This window comes from Porites lutea, chromosome 7 (assembly GCF_958299795.1).
Source record: "Porites lutea chromosome 7, jaPorLute2.1, whole genome shotgun sequence".
Taxonomy (NCBI): Eukaryota; Metazoa; Cnidaria; class Anthozoa; order Scleractinia; family Poritidae; genus Porites; species Porites lutea.
This window is the reverse complement of record NC_133207.1, coordinates 31,768,389-31,790,728: the sequence shown is the minus strand read 5'-3', so window position 1 is coordinate 31,790,728 and position 22,340 is coordinate 31,768,389. Positions and strand designations below refer to the sequence as shown.

At 37.6% G+C, this 22,340-nt stretch overlaps 2 protein-coding genes across 6 annotated transcripts; one reads left to right on the top strand and one right to left on the bottom strand.

The window, feature by feature from the left end:
- Positions 1 to 4,659: 4,659 nt before the first annotated feature.
- LOC140943761 (endoplasmic reticulum membrane-associated RNA degradation protein-like) lies at positions 4,660 to 11,197 on the bottom strand. 2 transcript variants are annotated; one of them, XM_073392869.1, is made up of 7 exons: positions 10,828 to 11,197; positions 9,388 to 9,841; positions 8,286 to 8,540; positions 7,462 to 7,594; positions 6,016 to 6,696; positions 5,256 to 5,455; positions 4,660 to 4,826 (listed from the first exon to the last, which is right to left on the bottom strand). In XM_073392869.1, exons 1-7 carry the CDS (start codon positions 11,153 to 11,155, stop codon positions 4,676 to 4,678), a joined length of 2,202 nt encoding a protein of 733 aa, XP_073248970.1. In that variant the 5' UTR covers positions 11,156 to 11,197; the 3' UTR covers positions 4,660 to 4,675. The 2 variants fall into 2 exon arrangements, with proteins under 2 accessions (XP_073248970.1, XP_073248971.1); XM_073392870.1 differs by having other exon boundaries at positions 9,388 to 9,586.
- Positions 11,198 to 14,029: 2,832 nt separating this feature from the next.
- LOC140942827 (uncharacterized) lies at positions 14,030 to 22,072 on the top strand. Of its 4 annotated transcripts, none has more exons than XM_073391835.1 (5): positions 14,030 to 14,406; positions 16,836 to 16,909; positions 17,285 to 17,374; positions 18,133 to 18,195; positions 18,899 to 22,072. In XM_073391835.1, exons 2-5 carry the CDS (start codon positions 16,883 to 16,885, stop codon positions 19,805 to 19,807), a joined length of 1,089 nt encoding a protein of 362 aa, XP_073247936.1. In that variant the 5' UTR covers positions 14,030 to 14,406; positions 16,836 to 16,882; the 3' UTR covers positions 19,808 to 22,072. The 4 variants fall into 4 exon arrangements, with proteins under 4 accessions (XP_073247936.1, XP_073247934.1, XP_073247938.1 ...); XM_073391833.1 differs by having other exon boundaries at positions 14,031 to 14,406; positions 17,282 to 17,374; XM_073391837.1 differs by lacking the exon at positions 14,030 to 14,406 and adding an exon at positions 14,493 to 15,118.
- The last annotated feature ends 268 nt before the right edge of the window (positions 22,073 to 22,340 follow it).

The following is a 22,340-nucleotide window of genomic DNA, read 5'->3' as shown; positions in this document are numbered from 1 at the left end:
GACTAATAAAAAATAGTTTTGATCTGGATATAAACTGCCGCACTTTAGAGAAAACCAGATTGGAAAATTGCCAAAATTCCTCTTACTTGCGATAGCCACGAAGTGATGATATTTGGAACCGTTCATTTTTAACCAAATTCGTTTATATTGGAGACATGAGCTGGTTATAGGCTGCAAAGTATGTACAGTTCGTATAAATGAATAAGGCTAATGCCAAGTAAGTAAAATGTGTCGTGGAAGTTTACCCAAATTTTCCGTCTCACGTGGGCAAAATAGCACCAAAAACTAGGGGGGTGGTCAAAATTCTAAGAAATTAATTTTATTTTACTAAAAATACCACCGATCGTAATCTTATCTGATAGAGAAAAAATGCTGAAAATTTGGAGGTAATCGGCCGACCTCGATCCGCGGACCCTGCCTGGTCCTTAGTGACAATGACACTTAAATTTTCGGTTAACTGATTCTTGGCGCGCAAATTATGCATAGTCATGAGTGTACAACATAACCAATTCTACCCAAATTCCAAAAAATTAACTATTTATTTCAGCCTTCATTACATTACAACTCCAATAAAAAAAAATTAATCATCTTCTTCTTCGCTCATGGAGCACTTGTAAGGTTTGATTCGAAATTTTTTTACGGCTGAGTCCGTTTCTTGTCTTTCTCATGAGCACCATTAACTATCCTCCAAATATGATTTAAAAAGAGTAAAATGCAAAAAGATTCGAGGCTTGTAACAATCACGCGTTTAAAGCACAATTGTGCCAATCATATTCGCTATATCAGACTGCTTGATTCAATGAAGAGACTTTAATCAATAGCTCCGTACCATCAAATTCAGGACGAGACTTTACATATGTTGCAGAGATACAGCTTTTAATGAAAACAAAAACAGAATAACATTTATGAGGAGGTCTTAGAAAAAGTAGCGTTTGCAGCTAGGCCAGGAGCCTGGCTAGGTTAAAGGAAGACGACGGCGAATTTTTTTGCCCTTTGGGTGATTCCTGCTGAAAATTAATTCAAGCGCCGATTTTTGCCGCAGTTTTATGGCGTTTATGCAGTTGTTTCATAGGGTGCATGTAGGCTGGTGCATGCAATGAAAACTTTAATCGCCTCAGCTCTATGTCTTGGGTAGCTCACTCTCAAAAAATACAAATGAAATCAGTTCACGGGCGCAAAAAGCGCTAGCTTGGAAACGCATACTTGCGAATACTTGCGTAGCCTGTTCACAGACCCTCTATTTTCTCTTCAAAGTCCGTCGGGTGATAAAATATAAACTGCAGGAGATTTATTGACCGCCAGCGCAAGGGGAAATAGCGCAAGCTTGAAATATAAGCGTCGGCGAACATCGGCATTGTTGCGTAACCTTATATAAAATGTGTGTTACGTCTCTCCTGTGTGGTCCATGGGCCGATTTATGGCCGTTTTATGGGTAAAAGGTTTTCTCTCTATATTAAGGTTCATACACAGGTTTACCAAGCTCGACAAACATCGGCATTGTTGCGTAACATTCGAAATATAAGGATTTGTACGGAAAAAAAACCTATCGTTTCCGTAACCTACGAAAATGAAAGGATTTACATAAAATGTGTGTTACGTCTCTCCTGTGTGGTCAGATTTACGGCCGTTTTAAGGGTTTTACTGTAAACTGTTTTCTCTCTATATAAAGGTCTTTATTGAGAGAAATCCTTTCAGTTTCGTAGGCAACGAAATTTCTCTATTTATATAGAGAAATCCTTTCATTTTCGTAGGTTACGGAAATGATAAGGTTTTTTTCCATACAAATCCTTATATTTCGAATGTTACGCAACAATGCCGATGTTCGCCGACGCTTATATTTCGAGTTTGGTTGACCTGTAGTTAGGTCCAGTTCAATTTGGAATTTCACCTGTGCCAAACTTAATTCCTGTTTTAGTCGACTAAAATAGTTAAATACGGCAGTTGATTCAAACGCCGAATTTAACTCTGACGTATTTAACTCTGTTCGCTGTCAATATTTCCAGTCTCTCTAAATAAAAATTCATCAGATTCATGCACCTAAGTCGAATCTTCGAATGTTTCAGTCGCTTACACGGCGAAAGTAGCATTTAATTTAAACTGTCGAATTTAATTGATTCAAACGTCGCACTTCACATGCATTTAACTCTCGCAATAAGTTCGGCGACAAGTTCGGCACGTTTTGGAAATCAGCATTTAGTTCCCAAATCTCTCCCGGTCTTGCACAATCGCATAATTTCGTATTAAATTTCGAGGACAGATAACGGTAACACACTTATGGAAACTTCGATTTCTCTGCAAGAATTACAAAAGCACAACAAAGTCGACGATGCTTGGATAGTAATCAATGGAAAGGTATTACTTCTGAAGGTTTTGTTAACGATAAATCTCTTTTATTGTAAGATGCTAATCTTTGCTTACGGTAGGTCGAAACAATCAAACTGCATGCCGGTGAGCTTCAGTAAAAGACAAATAAATGTCTTAACGGTGCCAGAGTGGGGATTTTTTGTCTGGTTAGCGATCGAGGCCTACAATAGTGCACACAGTATGCTGTTCTTTATATAAGGGAACAATCAAGAGCCTTTTTTGAAACGTCAGATCGCAGCATAGTCTTCCTCTCAAAGACAAGACGGGTCTTCCTCCCAGCCGTTTTTAGTGACGTCACGCAACGCTACCCCCCACCTAACAAGCGTTGCGTGATGACACTACTAATCGTGGGAAAATTCAAATTAACCCCTGAGGGAGACCAATGTGGGCAACTCTTGCCTAATTACATAGAGAAGCTGCTCACAATGATTTGAACAACTCTACACAACAATTTTTTTTAGCTTATCGTTACTACAATATTAAAATGGTACTCAAAAAAGGCCCAAGGATTAAAAAAGTATGGTATTATTTTTCCCACATTATTACAGCAATAGTATAGCTTTTACAATCTTCAGGAGTTTTTAGTCATCTTCAGTAACTTTTGGAAGTTGCCAGAACTTCTTTTGCATTGTTTAGGAGTCATCTGAACATTCTTATGGATACAAAAAAACTTACTCAGGAAAAGATTGCTGATAGATAATTTCCAAACACTGTGCATTAAGTAAAATATTGCTTGAGTGAGACCTGTAACTGTTGTAATTAAAAATATAAATAATCCCAGATTTCGCTGATCAACCGCATCATCAGGGATGAGATAATATTCTGCATAGAGCTATATGTATAAAAAGTTGGTGCAAAGTAAAATGCACGAAAAGCATGAGAATGAGGCAAAGTATGAGAGGCATAAACAAAAAATTTGAAATAATCTAATGAGCAAGTGTCACAGAGTCTCTCAAATGTAAGAAGATAGTCTCTAAAACTATTAAGGTTGCTTGACATATGTGTTATTGACCAAGCATGAGGTCAAGATGGCTGGATATTAGCAGATTTCTTTTTTGCATTTTTGTTGAGGTCTATATAAATGCAGAAAAGAATCACGTCAATATTTAGCCATCTTGACCGAACGAGCTTGGTCAATAAGGATTCATTATAATGGCCAAAAAAGATCTTTTACTTGCAGGACCAATGCGGGAAATCCTGAGTGGGCAAGATGAGCCCATCTTGGCCGCTTGGGTAGCCAATCAGAATGCAGGATTCCCTTCATCTAAGTTTCTGTTCGTTGATTCAGCCATATAACAATGTGACATATTGTATTATCAGGTGTATGATGTCTCGGATTATGTGACCACTCATCCTGGACAGGAAGCCATTCTCAAAAATGTTGGTGGAGACTCAACACAGGGGTTTACCCAACAACCTGCACATAGAGTTGTAAAAAACCATATTTCATCTCTGCTGGAAAAGTTTTATGTAGGTGACTTATCACCAACAGATGTAAAACGTGGTGGACCAACTTAGTTATTATGGTATGTTAAGAAAAAACTGTGGCAAAAATAATGAAATGATGTAGTTTTGGGAATCTGAATATCACATGGCATAAGACAAACCTGTGTTTTCACATGAGAATTAGTCACTACAGTATTTTCCAAGTTCCCTGTCACAACCTTGGAGCAGTAAATTAATAAAGAGGCTTTGATAATATTGTTAAGAATTGAATTTGCACTAAGGTTTACTCTCATCCATTCATTAATATTTCTCCATTTCTGATTGGCTCAAATCCCAAGGCTAATTCTTGATAACCAAATTTGGAAGACGTCCGTGATGTCCTGAACATGACATCAAATAGTACAGGGTAATTGCCAGAAAAAGGGATGGCAACCAAGAAGTTCTGGGGATAAGGTTGCTTAGTTTTTGTAGACTAGTAGAAAATGGCATCTAACAGTTCACATGTTTTGTGTAGAAGAAATAGCTGAATTGCTGCCTAAAAGCATAGCATAACAGCAAGAATACAACTTGATGGATAACATCTGCTTTTTGAAGAATACCTGCTACACTAAACATCCCTTTATATCCTGAACTTGCTGTGAAACAGGCAAATGAAGACCTTAAAAATTTTCGGCGTCACTGAAACTGCTGCAAGAGAAGGATTTGCTACTGATGAAACTGGAAGTGTTTTGAATTTCAAAGCACCTTTAGTCTGAAACAAAGAAAGCAGTTCTTGCGAATAAGCAAATAATTTGTAACATTTTGGGTGATAATGAATTTTATGTTTTCTTTCTTGATCTTATATATAGGTGACAGACAGAAATAATCATGACACCACTTCACATCTTTCGGCGTAATAATGTTCAACACACTCCACCAACATCTTTGCTGCAGTACTACATTCATCCCATCGGTTTTTTGTTGTGCTGGATAGAGATTCCATGTTCTCTGTACACTGAAGACATCGCTTGAGGAACCTGCAAGAATGTGTGAAAAATAATGATAAATTAAAGTAACTGCTTGTTGTTTTGGAAACAATGGTGACATTGCAAGCCATAATCTCTATGTCATGTTGTTGTTGTCTCCAAACATGCATGTAAATTCACAAACTTACTTAATAGACTCTGTTTTGTGGAAAACATAAGAAGTCATTCTGTAATTTAATGCAGGGTTACCAGGACAGTAGACTTTGTAAATAAATGTAATAAAACAAAACTGCCTGCATGATTCTAGCTAGTCATTTAGAAACTACTTAGCTAGTTTTACTCTTTATATTCTATCCACAGTAATGTTGATGCTTAAAAATAGATCTTTGTTTTTATGGATGTTTTTCACTTTTACTTGAATGGGTTTAGATCAATTGATTTTGAATCATGTTACCAAAAATAAAGCTGCAGTTTTATTACCTGATGAAAGTATTCCTGTTACTTTGATCTCTGTTCTTTGGCAGTTGAAGCAGTTCTATGACAATGATGATGACAATAAACTGCAGGGCTACAAATGTGAGTGGAACCTGTGACCACAATCGTTTGTAGTTTGTCCTTTGCCGCTGTCTTAGCTGCCTGTTCTGCCACTGTTCAAATCTCACTGAGGCTGTCTCACAGATCTGGTTGAAAAGACAACCAAATCTTCAGCATTCTATTTTTCTTCCTTGTAAAATTAATTAACAAATTTTATCCACAAGGAAAATATTAAAGAAATTGACATTTAATGAGTGTGTGTATATCTTGGAATAGTTACTATTCTCAATCAATTACCAAAGTTAAAAACTACCACAAAATCTCTATTCATAAATAATGGCTGAAAAAGAAAAACCTTACTTTGAACTGAGGTTGTTTAAATTGGTGGGGAGATATAAAAAACATCATGCTCCAGTGACTCCATATAGGTCTTAATTCTAAAATAAGCCAGGAATGTAAATGTTACGATCCAGGCCTATTTTAGAAGAATTTGTATGGAGGCATCAGAGCATAATGGTGCTTATAACCCCCCACTCATTTACACTTGTTCTTTCTGAATATGGCAACTAATCTCATAAATTCACAAATTTGAATTTTTGAGACAACACCTCTTTACTTTACTAAATATTTACCACATTTAATTTGGTAATAAGAAAACTTTGATGAGGAACCCTACAGACTACAGATGAGGTGTGTTCCTACTTACCTGTCTAGAAATTACAATTCCATGCTGTGCTATGTTCCTTAGTAAGACAGCTACCTCTATTTCCTCTTTAGGCCTGTACAGGGTAGGAAATTGTGCTACGTTCAATAGTTCTACCACAACTTCAACAAAAGTGTAAACTTTTCCCAAATCAAATTGAAGTGGAAACAGCTTGGATACATTGTCTTCAGATAATGACGATGATGTGATTAACTTTTTGCAAGCTCTCATGGCATCTGCAATCTGTGTAGACAGTTTTTTATCACTGCTCTCTAAACCACTGAATTCATCCGCAAATGGATTGGGTAAATCCTGCCATTTTAATAAAGAAAGTGTCAGTTTACACACTGTCTTTCTTGCAAGAGAAACTGGATGAAAGCGTGATTTGTAACTCCTTGCTATTTCACAAATTCTTTTGCTGTTTGGAAATAGATAATCACCACTGAATCGGTTGATCTTATCTGGGTAAAGGTACAATCCTGCAAACGCTATGCACAGGCATAAAATGTGATTGGCTGATTCTTGTGAGATTTCTTGCAGATTAACTTCTCCATGACTTATGTGGTCCCTAATCCTTGGTCCCTCCTGATGAACAAGAATATCAAGCAACGATTCCAAATGGCCTTCTCCTATTTCTTGTCTCAAAAGATTGTCAGAACCATCTTGTAAAACTGGTGACAGTATCTAACGAGAAAAATGGACAAAAACATGCTAAGGGCACAATTTCATGTCCTCAGTGCCATCAATATTATATATTATCTGCTTTTGGGTAATTTGGAAGGATACGAATCATAATTTAATAATAAAACAGGGTTGTCAAAAGTAGTCAGCTGCCGGCAAAAATCGCCACCTACTTGGTTAGTATCGGCTGGCCTACTCTGCTTGGCATTTCTTTACAGATGGCATTTTTTAAATAAAATATCCTTGGACTGGCCACTCACTTTGACAACAGAGCTGTCTACTTCCAAACTTTCTGACAACCCTGAATAAAATAATGGTGGACAGACGTATGAAGATAATCAAAAAAAGCCCAACCTCCTCACATACAGTGTTGTATTGGTTTTCCAACCATCTTCCCCCCCCCCCCCACTACATCCCCCATGTATAAAAACCCTGAGTTACATTAAAATTAAGCTCTTAATATCAATAAATGCATAAGACTAGAACTCCAGCATAAGCTCTGACATAATTTGGTCCAGGAGAAGGCACAAGGAGGGCTCCTATTAGTGCTCTGTAAGCAAACAAATCAAAGTAAAAAAATTACAAGGCCAAGAAGAATTTCAGAATGTCTTTCCTACATTTGCAGTTTGAAAAAAAAAATACTGCCAGTTTCAAACTTTTTAGTGTAGGACAGGTGACTCCTTACAAGCCGTCCATTTATTTTAATAAGTGTAGGTATATGGTTTTGCCAGTTTTAATAAATAAATCCAAGGTAGTATGTTTATTTACCTCATCAAATGTGGTATACAATACTGTAGACTCTGCAGTCAGTGCTCTATGTGGACAATTATTAACACAAGCAAATACTCTTCTCAAGCCGTGCTCTAATTGAGGCAGCAGCAGAACAATGCACAAGTCAAATCTGAATGGTATAAACCAGTAATAGTTAATATAATAATTAACAAACTTGAAGGAAAGAGCTGAGAAGGAAGCCATTAGAGAAAAGGCATGTAGTCTTAATTAGGAGAGAGGGATCCCTAAGATAGGCTGTGTAGCAAACGTTTTTGTGCAGCTTCGGAGCAAAGAACAAGAATCACGGAAATGTTTGCTATGAGGGCTTTTCCGAAGAGAAAGGAAAGGGGGTAGGAGAGAACGAAGCACAAAGAAGTAAACTATAAGGAAAAATAAAGGAGCCATAGAGAAGAGTGGAGTGAGCAACAAAAGAGAAGGGAGGAGGGACTGTAAGTCATAGGGGATTAAGGAAGGGAACTAATTACAGAAGGGGAGATTAAGGAGCCATTGAGAAGAGACGGGACTATTAGTAAAAAAAAAAGGCAAAAGAAATGTGAGTGATGGACAGGGGAGGGAACATTAGAGAAGGGGGAGGGAACCATTAAGGAAGGGGAAAGGAGCAATAGTGAATGAGAGAAAGGAACTGTTAGAGATGAGGAAAGGAACTGTGGTTGGAGCAGGGAGGGACCCATTAGGGAAGAGGAGTTACAGGATTTCTGTTAGAGAAATGGAGACATTGTCTAACAAAAACATAAAGATGATTGCAAATTGGTGCAGTAAACAGTGTAAATAACGGCTGTGATTACAAGTATTACTTGTACCTTTGTATCAAGAAATAATCCACTGCTTTAAGCCACAAGGGAAGCATGCTTGGAATAATAAAGAAACTTGCACAAAATAAGTCAGATATCTCCTGAATGCTAGATAGTTCCAAAGAAGGGAAAATGCTGTTGTCTTCCCCAGTACAAGGAGATAATCTCAGTAAAGGTCTTCTTATTAATACTCTTGAAAAGAATGGGGCATCTTTCAACTTGTTACTAAGAGATGCAGTAATGAACAACAACAATGAGGCATACCTAACGACATAAGAAACACATTATAATGAAAATATTCAGATTATATGATGGTGTTCAGTTTAGTTGCTTGTCACTTAAATACTTAAACCTTCGTCCTTTTGTAAAAAAATAAAGGAATTATTACTAAATTTCTTGCGGTCAGAAAATGATTATGTCGAAGTCTCCCTTCTTATTAAGTTATTTAATACTTTAGGTTAGCCTCTCTTCATAATTGTTATGTACTTGCCTTGTTTTATGTTAGTTTATTCTATTTACTGTATAGTAGTGTCTTCACTGTTATTTAGTCCATCTATATATAAACCTTGTACTTGTAATATGTCTTCAGATCCCCCCGCCTCAATTAGTTTATAAGCTATTTGCAGGTGGGAAAGTAATGTATAGTTATATTTCCAATTTTCAATAAAATTTGTTGTTTTTGTTGTCACTTTCTATCTTAAAATCAGTGGTCATTTTCATAATGGAGTTAACTATTGTGGTAAAAATAGCTCACACCTGAGTCAAACTTGAAAATTCAAAAGCACCAAACATACATACATGTATATACATACATACATCTTATTCGTTTTCAAGATTGAAATACCTTATTTTAACACGCCTGCAGGTAGCTATGCTAATCTAGGCAGGTAATGCTTTCAGGAAATAGGAACTCATGAATGCGGAAATGCAGAGCACCAGCAAAAGTGTCTGTTTGCCACAAAAGAATGTGACAAACATGCAGTTAACAAGAGTTTGCTCCTTAGCATAAGGTTTGGCATATGTGAAGATTGACCTTTTACCTTGGCCTAAGGGACTATGAATTAAAAGTAGGTGACATAACTGTACTTGTTACCATCAAGATGGCACTTACTGAGTAGGCACTTCTCCAGGTGCAGCAAATCCATGCCACAGAACGTTCCTAAGATTGAGACTAGTAGGTGGACCAATTAAAATGTGAAGCAAGGTGATAACAGCATCACCAAATACTTCCTTTAGCTCTTGTGTAGTCAGTAAGTCCTTCAATAAAGAGGGGCACTGTTTGGCACCAGAATAGGATAGATACACATCACCTAGGGCATGTTCCAGTGAGGATGTTAACAATAAAAGGCACAAGTTATGATCTGCAGGGTGAGATGACTTGAGTAAACTAAAGCAGTTTATAAATCTATCAATGCATCCAGTCCACTCTAAGTTCTCCTTGTAGCTTTGTTCGAATTCCTGTGGCTCCAGGTTTATGAAAAATTGATGAATGGCACAACACATTGGACGTAATCTTTTCACTGCCTCAGGATAGTCACAGTTTGAAGCATCCACAGTGGTAATATCTAGAGACCAAGAAAAAATCTTGATGACAATTTATAGGCACATGGCTGAGCTCACGCAATATGAAGCTGATGCTCATTCTGTCATTAAAATTCATAATTTGCCAAATGCAATTCTTGATCGCTCAAACAGCCCCAAAGACAACTGACCAAGGATGCCAGTAACAGGTAGAATTGAACCATGCAGAGTGGGCTGCTGGCAGGGTGGGGAATGCACTCCCTATAATGGCCTATACATGGAGACTCCGCCCAAAAGGTGTACCTATTTCGGGCTTTAGGCATATCAAGGGGTAGGGAATTGGTGAGTTGAAATATATGAAAGAGTAGGAAAATCTATCATGGAGCTGATTATCCTTTCTTCTGAAAGACACCTCTCAGGATGCCATTTTTCAATGGAAGGTAACGATTAGGTTACTTTTTCTGTCAAAATGGTATTTAAAAGGGAGAGGAGTTGTTTGTTGGGGTGGAGCCACCCTGTTTAAATTTTTGTTGACTAAGTATCCCCTCGGGGCTGGCGGTAAGACTTTCTAAAAGTCCTTTACCTTTTTTTGTCACTCGCTCAGTCGCTGCGCGACCTCTTTGAAGCTTGCTTCACTCACTTTTTCTCACTCACTTTGCTTATCAGAGGTCGACTTGCAGCAAATCTAGGCTGGTGTCTAATTTCACTGGCTGAAAAAGACCTTACCACCGTCTCAAATTGCTCTGGAAAACAAACACGTGGGGTGATTTTAAAGCTGCAGTTGAGTAAGAAAGACAGCTTGAGTGATAAAAAAGCCTGTTTAGTTTTTCCTCAGCTAAATCCCTGACACATATATATGTTGTAGTTAATTTTTTATCTCAGGTAATTTTTCTTTTTCTTTTGTTTTTGGGTATGATAATGTATGCTAATGATGTTTAAACAAAAGAAAAAGAAAAATTACCTGAGATAAAAAATTAACTACAACATATACATTTGAACAGCTATCCACAGACCAGGTTTCTTGCTGTACCTTCTCGAAGTAGGCGACTTATTTTCACCCATATCTCCAAATTCTCAATCTCAGCACTGGTGATACTGTATTCTGTGCATGAGATGACAGCATCATCCCGCTGTTCAAAGGATTCGCAGATTAACTTGTACACATTTCTTGAAAGTGATGTTTCTTTATGTTCAGTTGGGTTGACAAATTCGCCATTTTCATTCACTGAATTTACGTTTGCTAGCGTTTTCCCCTCATTATATGCTCTCTGAAGTGCTTTTCCAAACCAAAATGACTGTATTAAGGAACTCTGCGATTCATGTTTCAACAAAAACAGTCCCTTGCTTCCACACGACATTCAACTATTTTTTCTGTGGATAGACGGCTAGGTTACCATTCTCGTGGCCGTGGCGGGTCGAAAGGACCCTGGAAATGAGGCCCGATTGCTCCACCGGATCGGATGATAAATGGCGAAGGCCGGGTTGTCCACATCCTCGGAGACCCAGGGGCAGTCGACCCGACTAACTGCCCCTGGGTCTCCGAGGATGGGTTGTCCAAAGCTGGGCTAAGATAACATCGGGTTAGTGCGAAATTTTTTGTTCAATAATGAAGGTTTAAAAAAAATTAAGTTTAATTCGTTTTGACTACAATCAGGAGCCCGGCCGGCCGCAGCGGATAAGTTTATTGTTAGCATCATTTAATTTTGCAGTTTTCTCGCGAAAATGGAAGCACCGTCCCGTATGAGTGCGCATCCCGGGACAATAATAACACAAGGAAAAGGTAAATGTATTCAAACATAACTTCAAGTCTCCGATTTTTGCCGATGGATTTGTCAGGCTCATTTGATGGTGAAAATTCGTGGGAAAATCGATCTAAGAAAAAAAACGCTGTTGCATGGGCAAAAGGGAGTTGCTCGGCTTATTAGACGCATTAAAAAGAATACAGAAAATTATTCAAGAAAATGCTTTTGAGTTTATCCAGCGGATATCGCTATCCACCTTTTAAACAACTGGGGAACGGATACCTCGGTTGAGTCGGCTGAACGTAACAAACGCGACACGAGACGTCCAGAGAGTGCCCGTGTCACGCGTGCCTCGTGCTCCACAACCGCTTCGTCACTGCTACGCTACGCTACGCGTGTCTCCCTCACGTGCGCCCGTTCTCTCTTTCGCCCACTACTTCCAAGCGCTACTCTGATCTGACCTGAAACGCCAGTTACAGGCTAGGGGTTAGGTGTCGAGAAGAAAGGACGTTTTTTGAGTGATGAACGTCAACCGGAAGTGAATTTTTTGCATTCTTGGTTAGTGGTTTTGCCCTAATTTTCTAGGATATCGTCTCTATAAGAATGTAGACACAGAGCGATACAAATTTAGTAGTGTCAAGGCATATTTGCCCCCGCAGCATATTCGCCCAGAAGGCAAAATCCCGACGAGGCACTCTAGTAACTTGCGCGTATAATAAGGATAGTAATTACAGTTGAAATATGGGTGTGTTTCTTTCGGTGAATCCAAAAACGGATTTTAGATCTAAAAACGGATTTCGCGTTCCTTTCGGCAAATCCAAATCCGGATTTTTGATCTGGTGAATCCTTTTTGAAAAAGGATTCATTGGATTTGAAATGCGAAGAATCCAAATCCAGATTAACGGATTAGTGATCTACGCTGTTCCATTCACAGTGGATCCGAAATTAGTCAGATGATCCAGCGGTATTTCCAGTTGAAGTATTCCCATAGAGGCCGTAGAGTTTCCTCGTTGCTGTCATTTGCCACAAAACATCTGAAAACATTAGAAGATTGTTCCTGGTACTTTAAAATATCCATATACTAACCATTTGTCTCTAAAGATTGCTTGAAATCAGAAATAAGTAGTAACAAATGAACTGCTATCTAACTACAAACTCGCTTGTAGACGCGACAGGCACTCGATCGTGTTACATAAAAAAAGCTGAGCTATGGAACTGGATCAAACTGGCCGACATTCTTTAGATAATTTTCAATTTTAATGTGCTTCTTTCTTTGTCTGTTTTGTATGTTCCATCGTCGCTATTCGAACTGCCGACCGCTAAATTCTGCACGGTATAATCGCATAATTTGTCAAACTGTAGAAAACACGTCATTTTTTGAGAGGCTGTCGTGCATAATTGCACGCGTTGGCGAAAGGTTACCAAGGTTACAAATCCAATTTCGGATTTCACGTTCCTTTCGACCGCGAAATCTGGTAAATCTAGGATCAAAAATCCGTTTTTGGATTCGCCGAAAGGAACACACCCATAAAGTCAGTATGCCAGAAAAAGTCTCGATTTGCTTGAACAGGGACCGCGAGAAATCGGTAGGTAATGATGACGTTTCTATTGTTTGCGCCGAAATGGTTAGGATGACGTTAAGACAGAAAATCTTGAAGGGAACGCTTAGGTAGATTTTGTGACATTAATTGTCCAGTCATACTTCGATACTCTTTTGCGTTACGTGTTATCTGTGACATTCTGTGATTTTGAAAGCCATGGACCAAAACACACTCGTTAAGCGCAGATGAAGTTATGAGATGCGTATAACTGAGTATATATAGCATGATATAAACACTTGGAGAGTTGGCCAGACACGAGTTCACAAATCTTTTATTGGAAACCTTGCCAGACACTCTTTCTCTCTATTCAGTGGCCGGAATAAGACTCAGCCGCAAAAAAGCAAGACGAGTGTACAACGGCTAGCTTATCACCAGCAGAACGATGGACGATTACAGAAATTCGCAGACAATCAAATTCTGTGCTGATTTATTCCCTGCTCATAGATGTCCTTCCGTTGTAAAATTTAAAATAAAACTAGGATGCGCGAGCGTGAATTGATCAAACGTCCTTTTAATTTCTAAGGCTTAAATAAAATTAGCTGAATGTAAAAAGTGAAAGAGAAGTAGCAAAAAATTCAACTTCTAATTAAATATTTTCTTATGGTTTAGAATAAACTAATCTCGAAACTGAATCGAACTGAAACTGTGCATGAACCTTGCGTATCCTGTTTTTACCTCACTTATTGTATGGAATATGTGTGAAAATCTTCATTATGAATCGGTATATTTGCAAAGAGCTACACAACGACCAAGAATACTATTGACCGACAATATTAAGAGCGGGGGCAGCTGTAGTGTCAACTATTTATACTAGTTATATATGAGGGGAAAAGCGTTCCTTGCCTGGCATGAGGTGGTGGCCGAAAGTGACGCCAAGTGCGTGCCTCAAAATCTTGTGTGGCATACATGAAGTGATCGAACCATCATACCCAAAAGGTGAAACAGAAAGCATTTTGCCTTGAACACGCCTGTTAAACGGCTCGGTTGGAATGAACAAAACAAGTCATCAGCGTGATAAGGTGCTCTTTTATAAAAATATGACAAAAGTTCCTGCGTTTTATTCTTAAAATTCACCCCCCTAAAATCGCTCACGCGAACAAATATTCCGAGCACGAGTTTGATTCATGGCGTGTCAAACTTTCGTGAGCCGAGTATAACGTAGCGTGTAGAAAGTTAACCGATTAATACCTTTTCACAATACTCTGTTGACTTTTTGTTCGTTGTCACCGTTGAAGAATCAGACGAGAATTCCATGGGGATGAAAAGGTAAGTTAAATTCTTTGCATTTTTGTTTGGTTCTCGATCGAGGGAATCAACAATGGCGGCTGTCGTTTTGCAGTTTGGACGTTTTCTCGGCGCTATTGTATGAGAGTAATAATGATTAAAATCATAGGTTGCTGATTCTTGGAAAATTTTTTAAACTTAAACACCTTAGGGATTTAGGATTACGTTGTTCTATGGTACAATTAGCTCGGAATTCATTGACAGATAAATTTAATTACGCATTAAGCTTATTTGTGGAGATAAAAGTGAAAGTTAAAAGTCGTTGTGTATTCTCAAGGCTTACTGAATCTAAACTGCCAAAATGAGTGATCATTATCATTTATCTTATGATAATTCCCTTTTAATGTACACCTTCATCGAATACTATTAAAAACTTGGAAATTTTTAGTGAGCCTTTTTTTGTGGTCACAGGAAGTTGTAAGTTTTCCGTGTCATACATGCCCTCTAAATGTAGTATAACATTTTGTTTGAATGGACCACATGGAAAGTGAAATATTCTTGTTTCTTTTTTTCTACCAAATAAAATGTTTGAAGCAACTGAGGTTTTAGGAGAGCATGTGAACTTAATTTGGAAGCCCCCAAAACAACGGTCTAGTGAAAATGAAAATATTGACGTCATAAAGACTGTTCAAAACGCATATTTACACAGGGATTGTCTCTCTAGAGGAAAGTGAACGAGCAGTTGGTACACATGGTATTTGCAGGCTAGATTATTTCTTGTAGAATTGTAGTTGAAATTTGTTCTCAGGTTAAACCAGTGTTCTACCAGGAAAAGTTGGTTGAAGCTGAGACAAATTTTAGTTATGATGTATTTGCCTCCGACAAACCGTGTATTTCTTAACTATTGAGACGGGAATGAATGTTTCCCTTTAATTATAGAGAAGGATTTTGAAAATTTATTTAATAGTCAGACTTAAAGCTGCTCTCTGTACCAGCTTGCACTGCCTCCAGTCTCCTTTAGAGTAACTTACGACTGCTGTTACTCTGCCAAACAGGTATCTGGCAACTTTTGACATGAATAATCCCATTTGCAAGTTCATTACCAGCCATACAGATAAGATCTTTTAATAAGCATTAACGTAGCTTTGAATCTTAATTCAGGAGAAACAAAAGGGTGTTAGCCTGAATTTCATCCGATTGCTTCTAGTCGTTATTACTCCCTCAGTAACGTCTGAATCAACCGGCCGTTAATGCCGTCCAGTGACGTCACTCACTACCCGAAAACCTGGTAGTAATTTTGATTGGTTGATTGTCTAAACATTCGCATAATTATGTATTATTATGAAAAATTTTAGCAGGATTGTCGCATGATATTCAGCGGATTGCATCCCTGGCCTTCTTTCCTGTAGTTCAAACATTTCGATAAGTTTAATCTTTATCTTAAACAGCAAAATTGCCTTTGTCTTCGAAACTGAAATGCTAAATTGAACTGCGAAGGAAGAACCTTTGGGGAGAGTCGGTAGGTTTTTCATTTAGAGTGCTGTTTTGTGGTTTTGGTGTCCGGTGATTTTGTTTATGTGAAGTTTTCTGAGATCAATGTTATAAATTATTTGACCTTCTTGCTATTTTCACCGTCAGGTGTAATGACTCTGTTAGCTTTTCTTGCTTGTTTCCTTGTTTTTTTTTCTTCGTTAAGGACCAAATAGCTTCTTTTCAATTAAAGCAAATCATTGTGTTTTTGTACTAAGTGTCCCTTGTGTTTGTTTATTTCATTGTGTGATTGCGACTGAGTTTGATTACAGAACTACAACCTGTTCAGAGTTGTACTGCAAGCAGTTGATAGTTTGAACGTTAAACATGAATAATTATTTATGATCAAAAAAAAATAAAGCAATTCTGTGTCATGCAGACATTTCCAAACTGTATTTCTCGGTTTGCCACTTGAAAATCGTGTTTTACTTTTTGCATGAATTAAAGCAAAGGTCAAAGAGTAGTGACGTCACTGGACGGCATTGAAGGCCTGTCGATTCAGACGTTACTGAGGTAGTAATGACGACTCGAAGTAATTGGATGAAATTCAGGCTAAAGGGTGTGGGATTGTCCTCAGTCTCCATTTTTGCAAAAATGTATCCACAGGTCTAACTTGAAGTTGCATCAGGGTTATTTCTGTTATTTTATTTTTTTTACCGTGTCTTATGTAACCACGTAACACACATCCCTATGAAGATTTTAAATCTGTTTTGAACGTTGTAGGTGTTATTGTTTTTTAACTTTTCATCTCTTAGTCCTTTACTAAGTCTTGGTCTTGGGTTTGATAAAAGAAGATAAGGCTTAGTCTTGGAGTTTAAAACCTGGGTCTTGTGTTCTTACAGAGTCCCAGTTCTACCATTTTTTGCCCCAGTGGTACCCAGTTGAAGCTGCTTCCAACCTTAATAGTTCCTTTTTTCTTTTTTTTTTTTTTTGTTTCTTAGGACATGAGCAGCTCTTAGTAGACACAGAAAAGACACGTACAGCACTTATGATTATGGATCACCGACCAGGCAGGGTATGTCTGATTTTTATTTTGGTTGGTTAAAAGGGATGCCACAAGTTGGAAAAGAGCAAAGAGCAAAATATAGAGTTTCTACAGCTCATATGATGCCTTGAAACTGTAGGAAAGGGAAGGCAGTTTTGGTTGAAATTCTAATATTATTGCAATCTTCAAAAGAACCATGGCTCAGAATATATCAGGACTCTCTTTCATTCCTGTTGTTTATTTTATGCAATATTTCACAGCTGTTTTGAAATATTTTCAAGAATTTGCTGGTAACTTCTGTTAGTTTACATGGTAAGGTACTTTCTAATAATGCAATAACAGTAATGATAAAATTTATTAACCTGTTCATAGAAAGGCATTCATTTCATTTTTTTTCTTTAGCAGAAGGATAGTGGCTCAAAACTGACAGAAAAATTCATTGCTGGACGAGGAAGAGCTCTTAGGGAGTCTGCAAGAAGGTCTCCAAAAGCAGAGGTTGATAAATATCATCTTTTTATTTGGTATTTTCTCCCATAAATTGTGATTGTTTTCTTAAAATGAGTTTTCCTATTAAAATGAGGCTGTCTTTTCCATGAAAAGTGATTAGGCATTATGTTATTCTTTTTTTTTTTTAAGTCATGTTTTTTGTTATAATAATTGCAATAATGCCTGGGGGAGTAACACGTCCATCTTTGAGACTCAAACAAAAGCGTCTCCAGTTTGTTGGTCATTGCTATCAGGCAGATAAGGAAATAATCTCATCACTCATCCTCAGGCACTCAGCAGGCACAGTGCATTCATGTAAGCTAACATATCCTGAAGTGATTGCTAGGGATTCAGGATTTGATACCAAGGACCTGAGAACAGCGATGGTGAATCGTGGTGTTTGGGAAGAAATCTCTATGAATGTCCTGTCCTGTCCACTCAGGTGATCTAAGGATGATGATGATGATGAATGCCTTTAGGTTTGATTTTGAATACAGCTGTCTGCTTAAACATGGCTAATGACACACATGGAAAGTGGAAATTAAGTGGGATTGCCAATCATTTGGTGGTTTTTTTTATTTAATTGCTTTAAAACAAACATTGTGTAGTGATTGCTAAAAAGGAAAGCATCATATTACAAATGAAGTTGTCTGCTGTTCATTGTTATTAGCAACCGCAGAGCATGTATTTACGTGGTCACAAGAATTACTGTTTTAAACATTATAAATTGAGTATGAACTTACAATTTTTGCCTGTTGTGTATTTAGGAGGTTGAAAAAAGAAAACAAATACAGCAGCTAATACTGAGTGGGAAAATCTTGCTGGACAAGGTAACAAAATTATTAACAAGAGAATCCAAAGCAACCATCGTTTTCAACCTGTCATAACCTACAACCCCTTTTCACTACCCTCTACCCCTGAATAATCCTTGAGAAAAGCGTGGCTTCCAAGTGACACAGGACATATTGATCATTTATGGGCTTGTAACTTCATATATCACACCATTCTCAGACCCTGAAAGGATGATTTGCAACAACTATAATATGTAGTGCTGGAACTATGTTGCAACAATTTGAATCAAAGTTGCAATGCTATGTTGCGCTAAAAATAATCATTTATTTGTGAATCGTCCAATCTGTTACAGGTCAAATTCGATTTCAGGTTTAAAAAATTTTTTTTACCTAGGTTGATCTTTCAAGGAGCAATAATTATTTATATTGTCTCTTAGAGCTAGTGTAGACAAAGAAAATTGAAAGTCAGCTGAGGTTAAATCTTTCAAAATTAACCTGAAATCAAATTTAGACTGTAACAAATGTAACATCACCTTAAGATGAAGTGAATGTCTATCATAGAGAGATCTGACCCCTTAGCGAGAGTCAAAAGGAACGACTTAAGGTAAGAAAGGGAAATCACTGAACTCTTAGTTACAATTTTTGGCAAGTGTTTGACTTACGTAGGCATGATCTGCTAAGAGATCTAGAGAGTTTATGGTAACTTGTAACCTTATAATCCCTTTTCAATTTTTTTTTTCAGGAAACTATTGAAAAACACTTAAATGCTGGCAAAAGTGGAAGTGATTCTAGTTCTCTCTCATCATCATCAAGCCAGCTACAGTTAGATGGAGATAATTCCTTATTTGATTTAAATAGTGGAAATGCATGTTCAAAGGCCCCTGTTGGATACTCTCAGTTGCAAGACCACATAAAAACTGAGGCCACGCAAAACAGTCTTGAAAACTGCATACAGAAATTGGATATTGTTGACGACAACAAAGGGGCAATCAATGATATGATTCCCCCAAGATTCCAAAACAGTAAGTGGGAAAAGAACTTCAAAAAGCAGAAAAGTAGACCATGGGTCAATAAGCAAAAACAGACTTATAGTAAAAGCAATAAAAAAGAGGAAAGCAATAGACAGAAGAGTTGGGGTGATGAGTCAACACCACAACAGGAACTTAGACCGTCAGGGTCTAGCATTCAAAATCAAGCTTCAAGTTTTGATCCCTGGCGTGAGTGGGAGGCATCGGTCGTTGTGGATGGACGGATTGAGGATGAATATTTAGAAGACATTGTAGTTGTTGATGATAATGACAACCTGGATGATGTGATGGTTCAACAGTACGTGAATGCACTGCATCAAGAGACAAATGGCACTGCTGCAAAGCCTACAACCTCCAAAGTGACTCCCAGTCTCATTCAAGAACTAGGTAACCTTAAGTCAACAACAAATGCTGATTCTTACAAAATGCCAGCAGGAACAATTCCTAACCCTCCCAAAGGCCCTGATCGCTGGGGTGGTGTTGAACTTAAAGGTATTGAGGAGCCCACTGGCTGGGGTGATATTGTAGAAGATTCAGGGAACTGGTATGATGATGGATCAATGATGTGGGGAGCTCCGTCAGTGCCATATGGAGCTAACGGTGGATGGAGTTGGAACAGTTAAACAAAGAACCATAGTAGTGCATCAACCTTTTTCTTTTTTCTGGTCTTGTCTACCATGAAGGTCAAAAGTCTTGGGACACTTAACACAATAAGACTAATTAACCTGGCTCCCTTTCCCCATGCCCTCAAGTAATGGTGTATTTTGTGCACACTGCCAGGGCTCAAAAAAGAAAAAAACTTGAATTCAAGCTTGTGTTTTGGGCAAGCAGCTCTCACATTTTGCTTGCTCGGGGCAACTTCTTGCTCGTCTTTTAATGGATGACTTGTTTGAACCATAATTGCTCATTGGGCAAGTGGGCTTTAAAAACGTGCCCAGCAAGAATATTTACTTACAAGTCCTGCACAACTAGACCAGACATTTTTCTAACCCTGCCTGTACACTTTACCCAGTCCTGAAAAAAGGAAATTTGCAACATTGTTTGGAGGGGGGAGGGGAGGGCCATTAGAGATATCCAAATTATTGCAAATTAAAATGGATCTTATGCTGCATTTATATATTTGATATGTTTCCTTTGTTGAAGGAAGATTTTAAATAACTGTCCCAAGGAGTTTTGGCCTCCATTGTATGTTAATGATGTGTTAATACTAGTTGCAAGCAGAATTTTGTTAAAATAATGACAGTGGAGGTATCATGCCTGAGCGGGGCCCCATACCTAAGAAAATTCGGTAATCTGCCCATCTGAGAAGTTTTCATGGTAATCACGTGACCGTATGCCTGTCCTTCCTCACCATAGGGAAACCAATTGGAAATGTGAAACTTTCTAGCTAGTGTGGGAGCCTGTAGCGTGTGTTTAACTTGATAATAGACATGCATATTATGGTCAATTTATTGACAGCTGTCAAAACAGGGTTTCCATTGACCAGTGAAATGACCAGGATTAACTATAGAATTAAATATTTATGTTAAACATTGTAAGAATTCAGTCCTCTTCCTCCCCAAATTGATTTTTGGGCACACCTCAGGGACTTAGGCTTCAGATACCTGATACCTGATTTACCTTATAGCCTGGCAGGTTTCAGTCTGCGAAGAAGAAAAGGGTTAAGTTTGAGAGCAGAATTCAGCAGAATAAACTATTATTATAATAGGAGATGGTTGATCATATTTTTTAATTTATAGTTCAGCAACTTTTCAACTTTGTGTCAGGTTTTTTTCATTTGAGCCAGTTTTAAAATTTGCCATCAAAAATGCTGGATAAAAATCTACATATACCGTTTTTGCCTTGTGGTTTCCTAGTTAAGGAGGTTACACAAACTACCCGTAGGTGAAAAATTCTAAATATTTTGGGACTGTGAATAAAAAAAATTAATGAAAATATCATGGGGAAATATTAAAGATCAGTTTCTCATAGCTGCATGGCAATATAACTTCAAGTATACATAAAGGACTGTTTTTTGTTTTTAACAAAGCATTTGGCTTTTCATTTTTGTGTCAGTCCCTAACAAAAAAAGAAACAATTATGGTGAAACAAAATTTTAGGATGAACAATCTAACTGTGGGGACAGTCCCTAACAAAAAAAGAAACAATTCTGGTGAAACAAAATTTTAGGATCAACAAACTAACAGAGGGGACCTAGAGGAAATGATTTTAGAGTGTGTTAGTTTCACTGTTTGACTCTAGTAGTTAACCTTTTTAAGTCCTAATATAATAACAAAGTGCATTTTCTCTGCATCATACTATGTATATTTTAAAGTGGAGAGGGTTTGTGTGCAGATGACGGCATATTAGCTCTGTCATTTTACCATTCCAATAAAGACTGTGTGAAGAAACGGGCAACGAGACATTTGAAATCATTGTTTGAACATTGTTAATCATTAAAAACGTTTCCTTGAGGGTAATTATTACCTTTGGGGAAATGTTTTTCTTGTTTAAGTGGAGAAGGGTGACAATAATATTTTCTAAAATGTGAGGCTTATTATGAAACTAAAGGCCATTGCCTAGCCACATTGTCTGTTTCTTTGTTTAAACTTTCTTTTTTAGCCAGTAAAACCTTACTCTGTTCCTTGCAGAAATCTTTTCAGACTAATCTTACAGGAAATAGTAACTTGTAATCCAAGATTATGCTGAACGAACTGTTGGTTTTTTAAATTTTTTGTGTAAGTTTTCTATTTCCTTGTTCCAAAGAGAATTTTTGAAAATTAGTTACTGCCATCCGTGCATTGTAAAAATAGAAATAAATTAGAAAAATAACATTATTTTTGTAGCTTAATATTATTGTCATGGCTGTAGGATTTTACTTTTTAAAATAAAGATACCTGGAAGGACAATTTTATGGAGTGTATTTTGATACTGTGATCATAGTCGAGGAGACTAATTATGAAAGAGGGCAAACATCCAAGATAAAGTTTATGTTGGGAGCTCTTAGATGGTGCACAATCTTTTATTTTCTGTTCACAAATTGTGACTGAATAAATTAAAGCGACGTTTTTATTTGTCAATTCGATGAAACTGGTAGGAATTCTAGAAAAATTAAGCAAATTCCAGAGGGTATGGGGGGAGGGGGGGGGGTATGACAAGCAACCCCTAGAATGAAAA